The 20,873-nt window shown below is 41.9% G+C and overlaps 1 protein-coding gene across 1 annotated transcript; it reads right to left on the bottom strand.

Moving 5' to 3' along the window:
• Positions 1-319: 319 nt before the first annotated feature.
• Positions 320-20,561, bottom strand: LOC103183822 (BMP and activin membrane-bound inhibitor homolog). The gene is made up of 3 exons (XM_007901514.2): positions 19,974-20,561; positions 6,208-6,486; positions 320-854 (listed from the first exon to the last, which is right to left on the bottom strand). The coding sequence occupies exons 1-3, from the start codon at positions 20,047-20,049 to the stop codon at positions 427-429; spliced, it is 783 nt and encodes a 260-aa protein (XP_007899705.2). The 5' UTR covers positions 20,050-20,561; the 3' UTR covers positions 320-426.
• Positions 20,562-20,873: the final 312 nt, after the last annotated feature.

Below are 20,873 nucleotides of genomic sequence, written 5' to 3'. Positions count from 1 at the left end.
TTATATGTAGAATACGAAGAAATTCATTAAAAGATTATTGCTATCTATATGTTACCAAGTATTTTGTTACTGTGTGTATGTGTGGTATGTGTGTATGTGTGTGTGATGTGCTGTGCGTGTTATTAGGCAATTATCAATGGGAAAAAAAAGTACATTAATTATGACATAAATAAGTATTCTTGTTGAGCAGAGCTACATCTTAAAGCTTAAGAGCTTGTCACATCAAGGGGGAAGATGTGGGGCTTTGGAGCTAGGGAAACGCCACCGCCTCAAAACCCATCATCGAAGTGAAGAATAAGGTAAGAAACGGTGTCGAGTATTACTAATCACAACGGCACTTTAATAGAGATAAAGGAGCCCAAATTTACAACCGAGTGGTTAGAAGAAAACATCTGGGAAACAGTTAGCAATGATCTCGCGGTGATATCACACCAGGGTTAGCTTCTTGTGACCACTTTTCAGATCCCAGGGGAAAAAAGAGTTGAAGGTCTCACTGTGTGGGTGTAGGTGCTGCTGTTTGCTGTGGACCATGCAGCACTTCCTACAGTTGCTGGGATGAGGGAGAGGTGTGGGATGCTCGAGGTTGGAGTTTGCAGCCAGGAATTTGTCGGCGGACAGTGGCTCCTGCAAGCTGTAGTGAAGCCGGGAGATCATCTGCTCGTGTCGGCGCCGCAGCCTCCGGTTCTCGCTACGCAGCATGCGGAGTGCCAGCATTACCAGCAGCACCAGGATGAAGGCCCCGGCGACACACACGGCTATCACCGCGGCTCTGAACCAGATCTCCTTCCCACTGGACTTCGGCATGTAACCCTGCTTCCTGTTGGCGGACGCCCTCTGCTTCTTGGCCTCCCGCGCTGAAAAAAATATAAATACAATGCAAATTTACTGTAATAATAATAATGATGATAATAATAACAATGATAACGCTAACAATAATAATGATAATAATAACAATGATAACGCTAACAATAATATTGATAATGATAACAATGATAACACTAACAATAATAATAATAATAATAATCCTTGCATTCGATACAGTGGCTGATCACATCTTTGAGACATCTCAAAGCGCTTCACAGGATACACTGTAAAGTGCAGTCACTACATGCTATGTGGGGGGGGCGAGCGGGGGGGAGGCGGCAGAGCGCGGCAGCCCCACGTGGTGGATTAAGTGACCACATTATTACTTTAAACTCACTTCTTCCTGCAAAGCTGCAAAATTTGGGCTTTGGTGGGAGCCCCGGGCAAGTTCCCTTACTCCACACATTTCTTTTTACCGAGCAGTAAATAGGAACCCGGTTGTTAGTCGATTTGGAGAATCACTTTTCTGGGGGTAATAATCCCTCCAAAAATAAATAAAATAAATAAATCAATAAATAATTTGGTCATTCAATCCACGACTGTTTGTGAAATGCTGATAAAAATAGGCTAAGGCTAGACCCAGGTACAATCTCTTTTTGCAGAAATATAGGAGAACCTCTATTCCCACTACTTTCGAGTCAGGTTGACTCCAACATATTGAATCAACTGCCAGCTTTCCTGCCTTGTTTTTGGGGATATATTGTCCACGACTTTGGGGGAAACACCCTTCGCCTTTTGAATAGTATGCTGGGTTCTTTGTTGTGAGCGAGTTGTAAAGTTTCTATTAGCGCCGTTAATGTGAGACGATTTGTTCCCGAGTGTTGCAAGAGACCAGGAACACAAACACTCTTGATTACAGCTGAATTTTTTTTTGCTTAAGGTAGGGTTGCAAACATGTCCATTGGACTGCTCCAATTTTGCCCACAAAATTCAATTACAGTGTATTCTGTGAAGCGCTTTGAGACGTCTTGAAGACGTGATGAGGCGCTATGTCAAATGCAAGGTTTATTATTATTATTATTGCGAATATCAGAGGGCTCTGGGACGCTATCCTGCGTGAGAGGCGCTATATAAATTTCAGCCTGAATTCCTGCCTCATACTCTCAGCTGCTCATCTTTCCCTCCAGTCTGCAGCAGCTTAAATATCACAACACTTCATCATGACAAACGTAGAACAGTCCCTTCACAAATCAATCAGTTCTTTTATTACAAAGCTTTATATCCGCTGTCAAGGATATAATGTGATAAGTGGAGTGGCCCAACATGGTTTGCGTTCGCTAGCAGCTGATTGATGCTGTATTGTACATCAACATAGTAACAGTCTCAGGCTACAGAGGGCCATATATATTACCTGTCAAACTTCCCGTAAAAATCCTTGGCATTCAAACCTAATTATATTACCCAAAGACTCCTATCTAATCATCTAATGAGGTTAGGCCTATACAATTTACCTTTATATAGCATGTTTCATGTCTAGAGAATAATAATAATCTTTGCATTTGATACAGCGCCTTATCCTCTTCTAGTCGTCTCAAATCGCTTCACCGTTATACTGTAAAGTGTAGCGACTGTGTGTTGTAGGCAGCCAATTTGCGCACGGTTAAACTGAGCCCAGACATTTTGGACTGAGGTATAATTGCAATTGCTACTTGTGCTCCTGGCAGAGACATCCAAGTCTGTTTGACCCTCGGCCAGCAATTGTGATGCCATTTCGCTGTGGAATGACTGACTGACTGTTTTGCCACATCTCTGTGGATGTTGTGGAAGTGGAGTCTGGCACAGATGGCCCACTTCACTCCAAATTAATGGATTAGAATTGTACAGAGCCCTGGAGAAAGACTTGTGTTTTCTCTTATAACTGTCAGACACTGCTGAAATATGCCAGGACTAAGAGCAACAGACTTTGAGGAATAATAACAATAATTCTTGCATTTGATATAGCACCTTATGATGTCTTTGAGACGTCTCAAAGCACTTCACAGAATGCGTAAATTAGAAATTTGACTTAATAATATAATAATAAGCATGCTTGCATTTGATAGAATGCCTTATCAGGTCATTGAGATATCTTAAATTGCATGACAGGATTTTATTGACTCTATTGATAGGAAAACGAGGCAGCCAATTTGCACACAACAATGCCCCGTAAACAGCCATGAAATAGCTATTTTATTTGGGGGATTGTCAGCTCAAATAAATCTCTGCATTTTTATTGTATTATTGAGAAACTGGCTTTCAAATTTCTCCCCGCACGGCCCCACCCAAACTATGAGCTCCCTGATCTGACTAGACCATCAGTAAACATTGGTTTAAGACTTAATTATGTTATTCTTAGGCAAAAAATAGCTTAAGAAACTTTATTACCAGAATTTAAAGCCTTTTTTCCAAAAGGTTCACTTGAAAATTGCAGCCTAAGGCAAAGCAGTTATTTAATACACCAGTGTTGTGGATTGAGAAGCATTCTTGAGAAGTATTCTGCCAGACTATAATAATAATAATTTGATCACCTGATTAGTGAGAGACTGCTGTGCGTGATTGGCTGCCTCGTTTCGCCCCCCAAATATATAGTCAATTCACTTTAATTATAGTCTGTGAAGCGCTTTGAGATGACTCAAAGATGCGATAAGGAGCTGTATTCAAATGCAAGGATTATTATTATTTATTATAGATGGAAAATTTGGACTGGACTTGACTATGAGATTGAATATGGACTATATAAAGCAGCAAAATTGAATCTGGGAACAGGTGAATTGGATGCCATTCTCATGTATATGCAAAACACCGTGTCCATCGAAGTTGGGAAGCAACTTGACAAGCAATTGGTACTAGTTTGAGTGGGACTCCTGAATCTTTGTGACAGCCTCCAATTTGATGCAACTTCTGCAAATATATTAGTTGACTATTTTCCTGAATGTAGTAGGCGAGGGGCAATCTGGGGAACAGCAGTCAGCATGTAATGTTGTAAGAATAATGCCAGTTGTTTAATATTTAAAGAAACCAGACTTTAGGAAAAAACATATCAATTTTTACCCTCCCCACACGCCCATTTTTTGTGTGAGAGTACATATTTCTTACAGTGTAACCACCTTCTCAAAGTCGAAAGACCTGAAAATCTGAGTATAAATGGGATGCATTTCTTCATTTAGAAATGTGAAGTTGAAAGCCCATTTGAAACCAGAATTTCTCCAAATCCTTTTCAACTCTTAGTTGCTTCAGTTGACTGTTTTACATATCTACTATGTGTGCATGTGCGTGCAAAGGGGACATTCTCCTAATCTCTAGCCAATTTGACACTCATGCCCTCTAGTCCTGCAGTTATCCTTTCAGCTTAATCATCTGCTTACATGCACACAGCACACATACCTTTCAACGTCTTAAAGACCTTGAATATTTCCCTCCCAATGGAGAACAAATTCAACAAGGCCAACTAGATATCTTAATTCTTAGTACCTCAATCATCCTGGACCCTTTCTCTGAATGCTATCCAATACAAGGTCATTTTGAAGGATCCTTAAAAAGGTTTCTAATTATAGAAAAACATTAAAAGTTTATAGAATTTGCTGGCACCGTCACTGTAAAAATTAGCTTTAAATAGAAAATTAGCCGGGGATTTGCACATAATTCGATCACTGAGGAAGGAGCTTATAGGGTCATGATTAGACAATTCGGTCACTTTTAGAGAAACGGTTCCTAGACCTCTTGCATTTAGTATGGTTGCATTTGATATGTGCCTTATCACGTCTCAAAACTTCACAGAATTTACTGTAAAGAACGCAGCAGCCAATTTGCACATGGAAAAATCCCACAAACAGCTGCGAACAAAGTGAATGACCAATTTTATCATCACCTTCCCAGGAGGAATTTAATCCATGTGATCAGATTAGTTTATACTCAATATATACAAACACACACACACATCTGAAAAGTTAGATCAAGATTTGTAAACCACATTGAGGACAGAAACAAACTTATGCAAGTAACCATTTGAAAATGTAAGTAACTGTAAATTTAAAAAGCACCAGACACTCAACAGATCCCAAGGACCATGGAATGAATCTAAATGGATTCCACATTTTGTTGGACATTACTTTTATTGACTTCAGTTTAATCTGCAGAGTTACATGTTTCGAATATTGAAGGGGGATAAACTTGGTTGTAAACTTTTAAAGTAAACTTTATTGTTTAACGTACTAACATGGATAACTCTAACCTCTAACAGTGTTGACAGTATTTAGTCTGCCTCCATTTTCTCCTTGCATTTGGGTGGTATGTATCCTCCAATAATTAACTCATAAACAAACATTTTCCCACCCATTCATGCAGCCCTATTGCGATGCCATCAAAACTGTCAACACAATTCTCAGAGAAGAGCAAAACCAATAAACAAGATACCAAACCTTCATGGCAAGACGTTAACTTGCATTTGCATGACCCTTATCTGACTACATTTGCCTTGTCACTTTCATACGACTAATAATAATAATCTTTGCATTTGGTGTAGTGGCTTATCACATCATCGAGATGCTCGAAGCTTCACAGGACTTGCTGTAGGTCTAGTGACTGTCACCAAATTGGATATCATGGCAGCCAATTTACGCACATTAATTCCCTACAAATAGCAATAAAGTGAATGATTTTTTTTTTATTTAGGGGATTGTTGGCCAGGACATTTGAAAGAAGAAAGTAAAAGAATTGGCCATTTGTTTTCACATTGTCCTTCTCAGCCCATTATTTTCTTATAGATTCACCAAAAGCCGCTTGTTAAAGATGACGTTTGGCACTTACGAACTGGGTAAAGAGCTTCAACAGCAAATAATGTTCCGTTCCCAAATTTTATTTATTTACATTTGTACTTTGTCTCGGTCCCAGAGGGGCTTGTGTCAATATTTGGATTATCTCGTTTTTTTTTAATATTTATAATTTATAATGCAAGAAAGAGGCAAAACCCGGATTTTGGAAACTCTCTGGCTTTGAGTTACCCACTTAAGCCATCATAACACAAAGCATAAGGTTCCCAGTGTTTCTGCCTTGGAATGGATTAATATTGCACACATTCACATCTGGAGTGGGTCTGAAACAGAACAGCTGTGGAGAACGGAGGGAAAAGTACAACAGCAGCAACAACTTGCACTTATCTGGCGCCCTCCGCACAGGGAAGTGCCTCAGAGTTCTTAACAGTGGTGGAGCCTGACTCCGAGCCGGTGGGGGCGGGGGGGAGGTGGCCATAAGCACGGTCGAAGAGGAAGGTTTCCCTGTCCTGTGAGGTACATCAACTGAACATCAGGTGCAATAACCCATGTACAACGAGGTTCAAATCAGCCGAGCGATATTAAATGCACTAACCTGAGTCCATATTGCTCGAATACAGCAAATCTTGTAACCCTTTGTAATTGCACATATCTTCCCAGCAGCAGTCTAAGAGCGTCCAGTGTCCTTTGTGATGTGAACTTTGCGAATGGCAAATCTCCGTTGTGTTTGACACAGTGTCCATGCAGCCGTGGAGCAGGGGCGAGTTGACGTTCTGAGGGTCCAGCAGCCTGGTAAAGCACGCGGTGAGCTGCGACTTGCACATGTAACCCGTGGCCACACACTGAGGCCCATCGCAGTAGCACCGGATTTCACCTGAGAAACACAGGGTTCGATTAATGAGGTACTTGAAACTATTGGCGGGCAGGTGGCCCTTCAGGCTCTCTGCCCCCTCCCACCCTCTGGAACTCCAACCCACAGTCCCTCCATCTCGCCCCTTTCCCTTGCCTTCTTCAAGATCCATCTCAAGACCCTCCTCGGCGGCCGCGCCTTCGGTCGTCCTCCTACCCCCTCCCCACCCCTCCTGATCCCAACCACCAGCTCGGGTGCGGATCCCTGACTGTCCAACATCTTGGGACGTCCTCCTGACATGAAAGGCACCGTGTAAACATAATTTGTTGTTGTCGCTGTATTTGAAATACTAAAAAAAAATTGGTCACTTCAATCCACGACTGTTTGTGGGACACTGCTGTGCGCAATTGGCTGCTGCGTTTAGCCCACAAATTATTCAGTCAATTCACTTTACAATATATTCTGTGAAACACTTTGAGACATCTCGACCACATGATAAGGTGCTGTATCAAATGCAAGCATTATTGTTATTACATTGTTATAAGATTTGTGCAAAATGGGGGAAAAATGTTCAGTATGCCTCTGATTTCGAATTCAAGATCCTCACCCTCACCTACAAGGCCATTCACGGCCTTGCTCCCTCCTACCTCTCCGACCTACTATCCCCCTACCTACCCGCCCGTACCCTCCGTTCCTCTGGCTCCGGTCTGCTCCACATCCCCCGCCCCAACCGCCCTACCATCGGTGGTCGGGCCTTCAGCCTCTCAGCCCCGAGGCTCTGGAACTCTATCCCCCAGTGCCTTCGCCGCCTCCTCCCTTTCCTCCTTCAAGGCCGGTCTCAAGACCTTTCTCTTTGACCGTGCCTTCAGCTCCCCTCTCGACTCTCTACCCCCTCCTCGCTCCCTCCCTTCCCTCCCCTCACCCTGACCATTTCCCCCCTCCTCGCTCCCTCCCTTTCCTCCCCTCACCCTGACCATTTCCCCCAATGCTCGGGTCCTGACCCAACTGTACAGCGCCTTGGGACGTCCTCCCGACGTGAAAGGCGCTCAATAAATGGAATCTTGTTGTTGTTGATGTGTTCCTTTTTGCATAAGTTTGGGAATTTTACTCACTTTATAATTGCCTCGTGTTCCAATATTTCGACTAGATAAGAAGCCAGACAAGGGCTCAGTGTTCAGGAACACCTCTGCAGCTGATGGTTTAGCAACTGCCGCACTATTTTAAGCAATTACTTTGCACTCGAAGAAGTAATTTAGCCTGGAGGCCAGGAGGAGTACATCTCTTGCACTTATTGATAACGGGACTGGCTCAGTCTCGCCTTAAAAATGTGGAAGATGTTAGTAAATGAGCTGTCAAGTCGCTCTATCTAAAGAGATCTCTGGTGTGGACCTGCCATGAGCTTATCACTGACCCCGGCACCAGTCTACGGACCACTCACTGGGAAACACTGGCCTGGAGCAGAAATGTTTGCAGTTACAAAAGGGCAGCGTAACAATGCGCTGTTGGTTTGGTTCGGTTTCCTGAAGGCCTTTAATTTTTTGCGGGTGACAGGCCCTTAACAATCCGGAGCACTCAATGACATCCTCCCGACATGAAAGGTGCCGTGTCAATGTAAATCTGTATCGCGTCCTGCAGAAAACGCCCTTCAAGGTGAAGACGGAATTCGCCCAATTCTGCGCTTTCTGAAAAGCGACGTGAAACAGAGTAAATCCAGAGCCGTAGGGAATTTCTTCCGCTGTCATTTTTTTTTAAATTGAGATGTTTTATAGATGTCTTTCCTGATCCAAAATGGGTTTCTTTGCAAACTTGGGACTCAATACCAAGAAGCATTTTGGGAGCTCAGTGGTTAGAGCACTCGCGTCGCAAGCGAGAGACCTGAGTTCCATTCCCAGCAAGGCAAAACGTTGGGCAAGTTTCCTTACTCCACACGCCTGATAATAATCCCTCAAGAGAAAAAAAAACAATAATAAAATTGGTCACTTCAATTCACAACTATTTGTGGGACGCTGCTGTATGCAATTGGCTGCCGCGTTTTGACCACAAAATATGCAGTCAATTCGCTTTACAGTGTATTCAGTGAAGCGCTTTGAGATGTCTAGAGGATGTGAAAAGCGCTATATCAAATTCAAGGATTATTATTATTATTGTCTCCCAGTGTCCTGGCCAAAAACCCTCCAGGTATTGGATCTCCAAATACACAGTGGCACTTGCCAGCAATTACCTGATAAGTGCCTTGAGATGTTATGACTTGATGGGCTTCAATATCAAGTGATAGGACTGCTTTTAATGTCACTGTGAATTATAATGCAATCGGATCTCAAATGTCCAATTCTCACGTCAGTCAGCAAATAGATTGCATCCTAAATCTCGCTGGCTGCGTGTTCTGCTGTCAGGATGTGACGGATGTCAAAGTCGGAGAGTGTGATAGTCACTGAGAAGGGCTAAAAACTCTCTATTCAGGGTCACGTCCGATTCTGACGTGAGACATGTGATGGCGGAGGTCTGGATGGAGGCCAGATGTTCTCTGCAGGGAGGCCTGAGAAGCTGAAGGAAGATTTAGCCTGATTCCCACACATGCTTAAGTTTTTGTTAGGTTGGTTGCTGCTCAAGTTACATGTTGTAGACACAAAAGTGTCAGAAATAATTGGTACCAATGGAGGAGGAGGAGGAGGAAGAGGAGGAAGGGAGGATAAATTTGTTGTATTCCTTAATCTATTCCGTGTGCTATTTAGCACAAGAAATCGGAATGCCACCGATAATTTGGGGCCAAAGACGCTTCTTAAAGGAGGAAGTGCCACATTGAAAGCAGCTGTCCAGCTCTACAAATGCAATCCAAATTTATGATGATAATAATATTATCCTTGCATTTGATATTGAGCTAATCACATCATTGAGACGGCTCAAAGCGCTTTGCGGGATATACTGTAAAGTGTAATGACTTTGTATTTTGCAGGCAAAATATTTACGTAGTGTCTTTCATGTCGGGAGCACGTCCCAAAGCGGGTTGTGGACTTGATCCTTACCGCGTGAGCGGAGAGTTTGCTAGGAATATAATAATAATATTATTAATAATCCTTTCACCACGCAGGAGGACGTCTTCACAGGATTTTACTGTGAAGTGGAGTGACTGTGTATTTTCCAGTCAAACGCAGGAGCCAATTTGCACTCAGCAATGTCCTTCAAACAGCCAGGAAGCAAACGAGAAATTAAAGTGAATGAACAAAAATAGAAGAATAAGATCCAGGAGAGCATTCATTGAGTGAGTGGCCTCGCCAAGCAGAGAGTGGAGTTCTGGTTAGACCATTCGCCTCGCAAGCAAGAGACCGGGGTTCAATTCCTAGCAGGGTGAAACGTTGGGCAAGTTTCCTTTACTCCACACGCTTCTGTTTACCTGGCAGTAAGTAGGAACCCGGTTGTTAGTCGATTGGCGGATCGCTTTTCCGGAGAAAATAAACCCTTCAAAAAAACAATAATTTGGTCACTCAATCCACGACTGTTTGTGGGACGCTGCTGTGCGCAATTGGCTGCCGCGTTTCGCCCACAAAATATACAGTTAACTCACTTTACAGTATATTCTGTGAAGCGCTTTGGGACATCTTGAAGACGTGATAAGGCACTAAATCAAAGGATTATTATATTATATCTTATCAGATGGAGCTCCCTGTTCTTCTTAGGGTCTCCTAGCTTCTTTGAATCCTCCCCACCACTAATTATCGTTGCCAAAGTGTACGGGAGTAAAAGCTGCACGGTCAAAAATAAAAGGCAGCAGAACTCTTCACTGAGCAAACATGTCTAAAATGATAAGCCGTACTAAATAATTAGATACCTGACAGTTCTGAACTGCAGCCCGATGCGGGCCACAAAGGGAATGAAAAAGAACACAACGAAGATAAACGAAGGCCCACGTCAAACCCTTCGCCACGGTCCCAAAGGGTGAGACAAACAGCAGACTTCAAGGCTCTTTTTAATCTTACCAGCATTTGAATCAACTTTGGAGTTGGCTCTTTCGACGATGAAAACATTTCAGTCTAGAATTGGCTTTATTACTGACGTGCGCAGTTGATTGCTTCTAGTTTCCATTGTGAGTGTTGCCCTAATACCGAGATGAGATTGTGATACGAGCATTTCATAAAAGTGCACCTGCTCAGGAAAAACCACCAGGCAGAACTGATGTCTTCGAAGATACTGCGCATGGAGTTGCCAACTAGGGTTGAGAAAGCTACCGCACACAGCAGCAGCCTTTTAAGCCACTTGAAACATTCGAGAGATCGAATAACTCCTTCAATGTGGGGGTGCGGAGGTGGGTGGGGACGGGGGGGGGGAGAAACAAATGTTGCATTTGGGTTTCTTTTAAAACTCATTTCTTCATTGCGCTGTTTGGAGAAAGCTATAATCCTTGCATTTGATATATTTTTTGATATAGCGCCATATCATGTCTTCGAGATGTCTCAAAGAGCTTCACGGAATATACTGTAAAGTGTAGTGACTGAGTATTTTGTGGGCGAAAACTCTGTGTGACACAGGATTCCGGATCATCTGAAATTCCCATTTACACAAACACAACAGACATAACTAATGGCTTTTCTATGAGCTGATACTATTGATTTAAAGTAGGAACAACACACACAAAAACATTCTCCTTAGGTTGAAGCTGCCACTTCCAGAACAGTGTAGGACAGATACTCTATTCTAGAACGGTATCAGTATACTGAAGTGGGGGGTTATGGAATCCAGAACCGTGCATACCAAGTTGCACGTTGCCATGACAAATGGGTTTAAAGCGCATTTGCCAAGAACACAGACAGGAAATAAAATGTGATGAAATTCGCATAGTGCAGAGACTTAGCTAACCAGTCACTAAGCATTGAAAGTGTACAGTATAAGCATCCTTTGGAGCTGCAATAATAATAATAATCCTTACATTTGATACAGCGCTTTAGCACGTCGTTGAGACGTCTCAAGTTTTTGCGCGGCATTTGCTAGAGTCGCTTGCCCTCGTCTTGTACAAAGCATTGTGTGGTTGCCAACTGCAAATACCCAAGCAAAGAACATTGGAGTTTAGAGGAAGGAAGGAGGTTTGTTTATGGCGGTTTTGGATTTTAAATATCTCTAGCGAAGGACACAACAACATAGCAATGTGCGCCGGGCTGCGGAGAAAGCAGCAGTAAAATACAACACCAGGCATAGAATATAGAGTGGGATTCTTTCAAATAATAATAAAACTTGCATTGGATATAGCGCCTTATCAGGTATTTGAGACGTCATCAGGTATTTGAGGCGCTTCACAGAATATGTTATGAATTGAATTGACTGTGTATTTTGTGGCCAAAACACAGCAGATACCGTGTGAAAATTCGCTGCTGTATTTTCCTACTAAATGCCGCGAATCCTATGAAGCACTATGAGACGCTCCTGACGCAAAAAGCACGACATCAAATGCACGGATTATTATAATTATTATCATAACTATTAACATTGCCACGGCCAAAGCAATAGTTTTTTAAAAGGAAAAACAGCAACAAGTTACACTCGTACAGCACCCTTCGTGTTGGAAAGATGTCGCAGGGTGCAGGACGGTCAGGGTTTTTTGGACCCGAGCTGGGAGTTGGGGGTTAGGAGGGGTGGAGAGCAGGTGGAGGTGGGGGTGGGAGGGTGGCCGAAGGCATGGTCGAAGAGGAAGATCTTTAGTCGGGACTTGAAGGTGGGAGTGAGAGAGAGAGAGGAAGGATATCAGGAAAAGTTAAAAAGATACCTCTTTAACCTGCTTGGCCTGTAAACCATTGCTGAAAGCTAAATCCCAATCTTTTCATTTAAATTAAAACATTAATTAATAGAAGCCAACCCCCTGCCCCTAGTTGTTTGGCTATCGTTTTGTTAGTGTGCTGTAGTTTTGTGTGTGTACGTTTATTGCTTCCTGCCGAGGTTGCAATGACCATTTCTATCCATAAAGGTTTTTCTCATCACGAAACTCAACTGGCTTCAACGCAAGTGAGTGCAAGTAATTAAGAACCACGTTTTATTAAATCCAGCTTGCATTTATCTCTCAACACTTTGTTTGCGATTTAAACAAACAATTTGCGAATTGGTTTATCCTCAGTTAATTCCTCCAATCAACATCCTTATGGGTTAAAGTCTCTCTTATTTGTAGAATAAATCTTGGATCCTACACTCTTTGCCCCACAGGCTCTCTCCCCCCCTCTCCACCCCCCCACCCCCCGATCTGAATACAACTTCGAAAACAGATGGAGTCACTTTTTGTGGGTTAATAAATTGCAAACGGCTGTTGTAAAATGGTTTTAATTTCTTTTTAAGACAGCGTTCCTTGCGTGCGGTTCATTTTACATCTTTAATGTTGCGTTAGTAAAATTGTGCTACGGAGTGCACAAAGCCGAGCCCCATAACTGCTCTCTCCTTGTTTCCCAAGCTTGTTAGCAAAACTGTAATGAGTGACAAAGAACTGTGGGATGTTTGTTTCGTGAGCCGGGCAAGTAACACATGAGCCACCAAGTCAAGTCACTAATATTGTTGATTAAAGCTTTGCTAATGGATTTATAAATAGTTCGCCCGCAGCAATTTATTTTAATGTCGCTGCATTCATAAAAGATGAAACGTACTTTGAGCAACAAAACAGATGCTCTGGACTCCTTTATGGCCTCTGTATTCTGTTAAATCAGGTTGATTTTCCTCAGAAGATCAGATAGGAGGGAGGGTTGGTTAGAGAATTAAGGTGCGTCATCTTATTGGAAAAGTGGCAGCACGGATAGAAAGTTGGTTAAATAATAATAATAATCCTTGCATTTGATATAGCGCCTTACCACGTCATCGAGACGTCACAAAGCGCTTCACAGAATATACTGTAAAGTGAACTGATTCGATATTTTGTGGGCGAAACGCGGTAGCCAATTGCGCACAGCAGCGTCCCACAAACAGTCGTGGATTGAAATGACCAATTTATTATTATCGTTATTTTTCGAGGGAATTATTATCCCCGGAAAAGCGATCCGTCAATCGACTAACAACCGGGTTCCTACTTATCGCTAGGTAAACAGAGGCGTGTGGAGTAAGGAAATTGGGAGTAAGTGATATGGGAACGTCGAGACCAACACTATTCCCTTTTCCCCCACCATTTAGGGTAGTGTCAGGCACTATCCGACATGAAAGGCGCTACATATATTGAGTGTAACTAAATTATTATTATTTTAGCAGTTGTGTGGTATGGTAAGGGGCTGTTCAGCAGTTATATAGGAGGCCAAAGGTCTCTAAAGCAGCCAGAAGGATTAGTGCAGTGAATTATAAGTACTTACTCCAACCCTCAACCACAAACCAGTTTTATTTCTTTTTTCCCCTCCAGTATTCTGATACAGATAGAAATAATTAAATGCTGGCAGAACCAATTGCCTACAAAACATTTGCTTAGCTTCCAATTAATCTCATTTTCCAAAATACTCAGAGATAATCTTTCACACAGAAAGGCACTCTGTGAATGTAAGTTGTGGTTGTGTTCTAACATGCAGAATTAATGCTATATATAATATAATAAGCCTTGTATTTGATGCAGCAGCATTGAGGTCTCAAAGTTCTTCACAGAATATTCAGTAAAGTGAAGTGACTGTATATTTTGCAGGTGAAACACGGCAGCCAATTGCGCAAGGCAGTGTCCCACAAACAGTCGTCGATTGAGTGACTACATTATTATTATTCATTTATTTTGGTAGGATTATTATCCCCAGAAAGCGATCTGCCAATCGACTGACAACCAGCTTCCTCCTCGCTGCTAGGTAAGCAGAGGCTTGTGGAGTAAGAAAGCTTGAACAAGGTTTCGCCCTGCCTGGGAATTGAAGCCAAATTCTCTCGCTTGCGAGGCGAATGCTCTAACGAATACACAAAAGATTCCGCAAATGCTGCTCTAAATTATTTGTGACATAACTTCCATTTTGGTCATTTTTTGGATAAAAGAGACTTTCTCAAGGAATTCTAGACTCACCAATAATAATAATAATCCTTGCATTTGATATAGTGTCTTATCATGTCTTCGAGACATCTCAAAGTGCTTCATAGGATGCACTGTAAAGTGAATTGACTTTATATTTTGTACATCAAGGGAACACAGACCAAGAAGGATCCATGATTTAAACTCTGGTCTGGGTTGAATTAACTGACTCACTTCCCTTGCAATCACATGGAAGTTCCTTGCTGGGAAGCTGAATGGTCACTTTTTCTCAGATTTCTGTTAATGTAATTCTGTACCCTGCGCTGGGGAAAAGCATGGCTGAAGGTTCTAATTTGTCCCTAAGGCAGGCAGAACATCTAACCTTTCATTCCATCCCTCCTCGGATTCTATCAAGAGCTCGCTGCGTGGATAAACCTCAAGTAAGAACCCAGTCTAGGCTGACAATCCAATGAGTGTTGCATTGTCAGATGTGCCATCCTTTGAATGAGACGTTAGACCAAGGTCCTGTCTGGCCAGTTCAGGTGGACGTTAAAGCTCCCGTGGCACTACTCAAAAAGAGATGGGAGTTTCTCCTGATGGCGCGGCCAACAATCTGCCAAATCAAATTGGTAATTCACTTTGCGGCTGTTTGTGGCGCATCGCCCCGCGCTACTTTGACTCTTTCCTCTGAGTCAGAAGGTTGAGTGTTGAAACCCCATATTTGGACTTTAGGCTGAAACTCCATTGCAGTACTGGGGGATGTTAGTGCTGTTTGTAAAATTGTCTGCAGCTTTCTGCCACATATATCTGCTACCCTTCACAAATCCTGCACTTTATGAGATGTTTTGAGGACATGATGTCAAATGCAAAGATGATTATTATTAATAATGGTGTGGTATAAATATAATAATCCTTGCATTTGATACACTGCTTTTCAGGTCTCCGAGGCGTCTCACAGAATATACTGTAACGTGAACTGTCTTTATTTGTGGGTGAAATGTGGCAGCCAATTGCACACAGCAGTGTCCCACAATGAGTGAGTTTGAACACCACAGTCTGAGAATGTTGAGGTGCCAAGACTACATTAAGAGAACAGTTTGATTGATTTGCAACACTGGTATAAATGAAACCAATGGTTGGAAATTGATTTGAGTTCCGCTCAGAAATGGACCAGGAAGTTTCAAGGGAAATTTTTTGAATGTTGGTTAAGAGCTGCAGAACAGAACAGCACCCTTGTCTCAGCCTGCAAGCCCAAACTACTATTAATAATAATTTGGTCACGCAATCCACGACTGTTTGTGGGATCACTGCTGTGCGCAATTGGCTGCCGCGTTTCACCCACAAAACATACGGTCAATTCACTTTACGGTATATTTTCTGCAGCGCTTTGAGATGTCTCGAAGATGTGAAGGCGCTTTATCAAGTGCAAGGATTATTATTTGATTATTATTATTATAGAAACCAATATCCCAGCAATTAAATTGCTGAGAGAAATTGAAACGCAAGCAAGATATCTGGTAAATCAGTGCAGAGTGAGAAGGAACACATACAAACTGAACCCAGCTTGAGATCAGATGAAGTGATTTTTTTTATACACACTGTGGTGGGTTTGTGGAATAGATTCACAGTAAAATTAGCCACATGATGTCAACCAAAGCTGCTTCTAACCGAGCTGGATGGATATCTGGTTAGGAACGGGATTGGGAGCTCAGGGGATTAGCACAGCCAGATGTAATCAAATGTTCTATGTTGCTGAGTTACTGCAAATGTCAAGTCAAGGCAAACAGTCAAGGAGGAAAAACATCGGAAAGAAAATGTAGTTTTACAACGCCTTCTTACATCAAAACATCCCAAAGGGCGTTTTACTATTAATTGACTGTCAAGTGTAGTGACTATTTTTTGTTGGCAAACACAGCCGCCGTTTCAACAAGAGTCCCACAAACACCCGGAAGGTGTCACAGCCAAATGAGTTTCAAGTCCAAAACTAGAGCCATCACATAAGATAGCCTTAATAGATCTAATCAGGAGTTTAGGAGGAACTTCTTCACAGAGGTGGTGGTGAGAATTTGGAATTCACTGCTGGAAGCTGTGGTTGAAGTGAATAGGATCAACGTATTTAAGAGGAAACGTGATGCATAATAACAATAATAATCCTTTCATTTCATACAGTGCCTTATGTTGTCTTCCCAACGTCTCAAAGCACTTCACAATATACTGTAAAGTGAATTGACTGTATATTTTGTGGGTGAAACGTGGCAGCCAATTGCACATAGCAGCACACAGTCATGGATTGAGTGACCAATTTATTATTATTATTAATTTTTTTGAAGGAATTATTACCCCCGGAAAAGTGATCCGCCATCGACTAACAACCAGGTTCTTACTTACTGCTGGGTAAACAGGGGTGTGTGTGTGGAGTAAGGAAACTTGCGCAATGTTTTGCCCTACCCGGGATTCAAACCCAGGTTTCTCGCTTGCGAGGCGAGGGGTCTAACCATTGAGCTACAGGACTCCTGTACAGGACTCTCACTACAGGCATAAATGAGAGAGAAGGAAATAGAGGTGTATAGGAGAGGGGAATAAGAAGCAGGGGGGTAGGGGGGGACTTAAGTGGAGTATAAACACTGGTGTGGACTAGTTGGGCTGAATGGCCTGTTTCCGTGCCATATCACTCCATGTAACCTGAAGGACTATGGGCCAGAACATTGGGGAAAACTCTCTTCTCCATTTGAAAACTGCAACAACACAGGAACTTTAACATCCAGCCAAGGTCGGGGTTTATAGTCTCATTTGAAAGATGGCATATCTGGCAATGCAACAACCCATTACCACAGTCCTACACTGAAATATAAAAAAAAGTTTTTAAAACATTATTCTCAAACATGGGCAAGATTTTAACATTAACATCAATAATGTTTTATCTCCTCCCCTCCCCCCAATAATTGGAACGGTACAAGTTCTTTGAAATACGCTCTCAATTTGCAACCAGAAACAAACAGTATAACTTTTGTAAGGTTATGCGCTCAATTCCAAATGTCAGGTTTGAACCAGAACCTTCTGGTACAGAGCTGAGTGATACCAACTGAACCAAGCCAAGGTGTAAGGTTCTATTCAAGACGTAAGATTCTGCCAAAGAAGGTGGAGGTGGGGAACAGGGAAAAACTTTCTATCACACTCCTTGGGAGATTAGAGTTGGGTGGAGTTGAGTCCGTGATAGAACAGAATGTACATAGTGTGCGAGAGGGAACAAGATTGATGGTATTTTCTAGCTCCACAACATCACTTGTTCCTATTAATCTGTCACACTGGGCATTCAGAACACTGGGCAAAGTCCTGAAATTAAGAGTCTATTTACAGCTGCGTTGCTGCCTATTGCTCAGATAAGCGATTTTCACTGTTCTAAACCATGGAAAAATGTGGCACAGGTGATGATGATAATAATAAAAATTCTTGCATGTGATACAGTGCCTTATCACGTCTTCGAGACATCTCAAAGCGCTTCACAGGATATACTGTAAAGTGTATATTTTGCGGGCGAAACGCAGCAGCCGATTGCGTACAGCAGTGTCCCACAAACAGGCATGGATTGAGTGACTAATTTATTATTATTGCAACGTGTCTGGAGAAAAGCACCTGAATACCGTACGTCCAGCTCCCGGCTAGTCAGGAAACACTTCTTATCCCTGCAGTCAGCACACACAAATAATCAGGAGTTGACTGTATTTAGGAATTATGACTTTGTTGAGGAAAACAAACAGCAGCCTTTGTGCCAGAACTGAATAGCAACTACAGTACTTACACTAAATCCTTCATTCGGATGTCCTTAACCCCTGACTTCACTGGAAAACCGGCCAAAGTTTCCCAAAGTTGATTGATCACATCTCAGAATGCACGGTTTATTTACGAGGTTCTTCAATAAATCATGCAGTAGATGAGGTGCAGAGATTTCAAATCACCTCATATGTTTTTTCCACCCCACAAGTATATATATTTTTAATTAAATTTTTTTCCATCTATAAAATAGTCAATACAACAACAAAACCAATTTACATTTGTGCAGCACCTTTCACGTCAAGAGGATGTCCCAAACTACTTTACTATATATTCTATGAAGTGCTTTGAGACTGTCTCAACGACGTGATAAGGTGCTGTGTCAAATGCAAGGATTATTATTATTAAAAAAAAGTTTTTACAAGTATTATTCTCAAACACAGGCAAGAGTTTAACATCAAAATCAATAACCTTTTATCCCTTCCCTTCTCCACCCCCCAATAATTGGAATAGAACAAGTTCTTTGAAATATGCTCTCAATCAGAAACAAAACATTATCACTTTTAGAGTCACAATTATTATTGGTGGCTATTTTTTCACACACACACACACACACATATGCATCCAAAGCCAGAGACTGTGGAATCTGAAAAGGAAAGGTTAATGTAGTGTCCCCCAAAAGCCAATTTCATCCACATTCTTTGTAAACTTGGAGCAATGTTTACAACAACGAATTGAACTCCAAACAACCTCTTTTCATCATATCATTGTCAGCCTTCTGGCTTAACGTGAGTCACTGGGAAAAGGGACTAAATTTGTGGAAGTTTTTCATCTGTAACAAATTAGAACCTTTCAGCTTTCCCCACTCGTTAAAGTCAATACCAAGTAAAAATATATATATATAAAAATTGGGTTTACAACGTTTTATAAACCGTTCTCGTTTTACCAAAGATGGGAATGGGGGTGAGGGGACTTTGTACTAAAATAAGACACAGATGAGACAGAAATCTAAGCAGCAGTTTTCCCAACACTTGCAATCCTCTCACTGTCTCTCTCTCTCTAATGAACTAATGATTCATATTTTGGTGTCATTAGTGGAGAGCCCAAAGCTCTTTCTGGGTCAATAATCAAATCGTGTCCCCTTTTTCTTTTGGAGAGGGTTTCCACACTCCCAGGAAATTCACTCCACATTCATTCAACAGCTTCCAAAAGTCACCTTCTGTCACTTCCATTTCATCCATCCACCTCTTAATGAGTCTCTGTCTGTCTGAAGTCCTACTATCTCACTAGACTCAAAGCACCAAATATTTATTATATCCTGTTTAAAGAGAGAGGGGGAGAGAGAAAGAGAGAGAAGAGATTAAATCCTGTCTGCATTTTACTGACTATTCTAACTTTTTGAAATTTTATCGATTCCACTTCTTTTGTGTAATCGATTGAAACACAGAGAAAACCTAAAAAGTAACAAACAAACACACACACAGGATATCAAAAAAACAGAGAAATGCCAAAAAAAACTAACAAACACACACACACATACACACACAACAGGATATCAAAACCCACTCCTTAAAAAAAGTCATTTTGCAATGAAATCAGAGTTCTTCAAGCAAGCAGCTTAAACTTATTAAAGAATAACTAAAAGCAAAATAAAAGTGAATTGAATTCCTTCTCCACTCCCACCCACCAGAACCCCTTTCAAACAAAAAGTTTCTAAACACACACTCAATGTCAACCACAACAGCTGTTGAAATGTCAATTAATTTCTTTTTTTCTTCTTCTTCTTGGCCATTGATTTTAAAACACTTGCCTTTGGTAAATAAGATGGTAATGACACAGATTTCCAGCTGCAGCCAAACAGCGATGTAGTTGAGATGTCGATCCATTTACCAAGTCCTTCAGAAAGAAAGTTTCTCCCAAATGAACTTGCAGTTGTTTTTATCCTTGACAGCAGAGTCTCAATCTGCAGCAACACTCCCATGTAAACACCAGCCCTACTTTTATTCTCCAATTTTCCCCCTTCACTGTCTTCTCTCTCTCTCTCTCTCTCTCTCCCTCTCTCTATCTATCTCTTCCAAGACACTGACTGTTGTCTCTTCTCTCTCTCTCTCTATTATCTCGTTTCTGCCTCCCAAATATCTGGCTGACAGCCACACTAGCCACAGAGCTCCCAAGAGGAGGTTAGTGAAGAATGGAGCAAATCCATGGACAGGATGGGATGAGATGAAATGAGGCTGGACGATGGGAGGGTTCATCTACACACAACTAAGGCATCCTTCGAAGTCCTTGTAATGCAGCATCATTTCTCTCTCTTTCTCTCCTGTTCAGGATCTCTCTCTCTCTCCCTCTCTCCCCAAGGCTTCCTGGTGTGTTTGCTCACATTGCTCTTCTGCTCAGTCTCGCCCTCTCTCTTCCAAGGATCAACACTGTTGCAGTTCAGTCTGACACTCAAAACATCCTCAAGGCTGAATGCAACTCAATTCCTGGAATCATATCAGCTATAGTCAAACCTGTCTCTCTCTCTCTCCTTTCTCGGGAGAACTGGGCCAAAGTGGCCTTTATATAATAATAATAATTATGCTAATAATAATCCTTGCATTTGATACAGAGCCTTATCACATCTTCGAGACTTCTCAAAGCGCTTCACGGGATATACCGTAAAGTGTAGCGACTGTGTATTTTGTGGGTGAAATGCGGCAGCCAATTGCGC

The sequence above is a fragment of the Callorhinchus milii genome, unplaced genomic scaffold (assembly GCF_018977255.1).
Source record: "Callorhinchus milii isolate IMCB2004 unplaced genomic scaffold, IMCB_Cmil_1.0 Scaffold23, whole genome shotgun sequence".
In the NCBI taxonomy this organism is placed as follows: domain Eukaryota; kingdom Metazoa; phylum Chordata; class Chondrichthyes; order Chimaeriformes; family Callorhinchidae; genus Callorhinchus; species Callorhinchus milii.
Note: the sequence above shows the minus strand (reverse complement) of the source record. Positions and strands in the feature narration are given on the sequence as shown.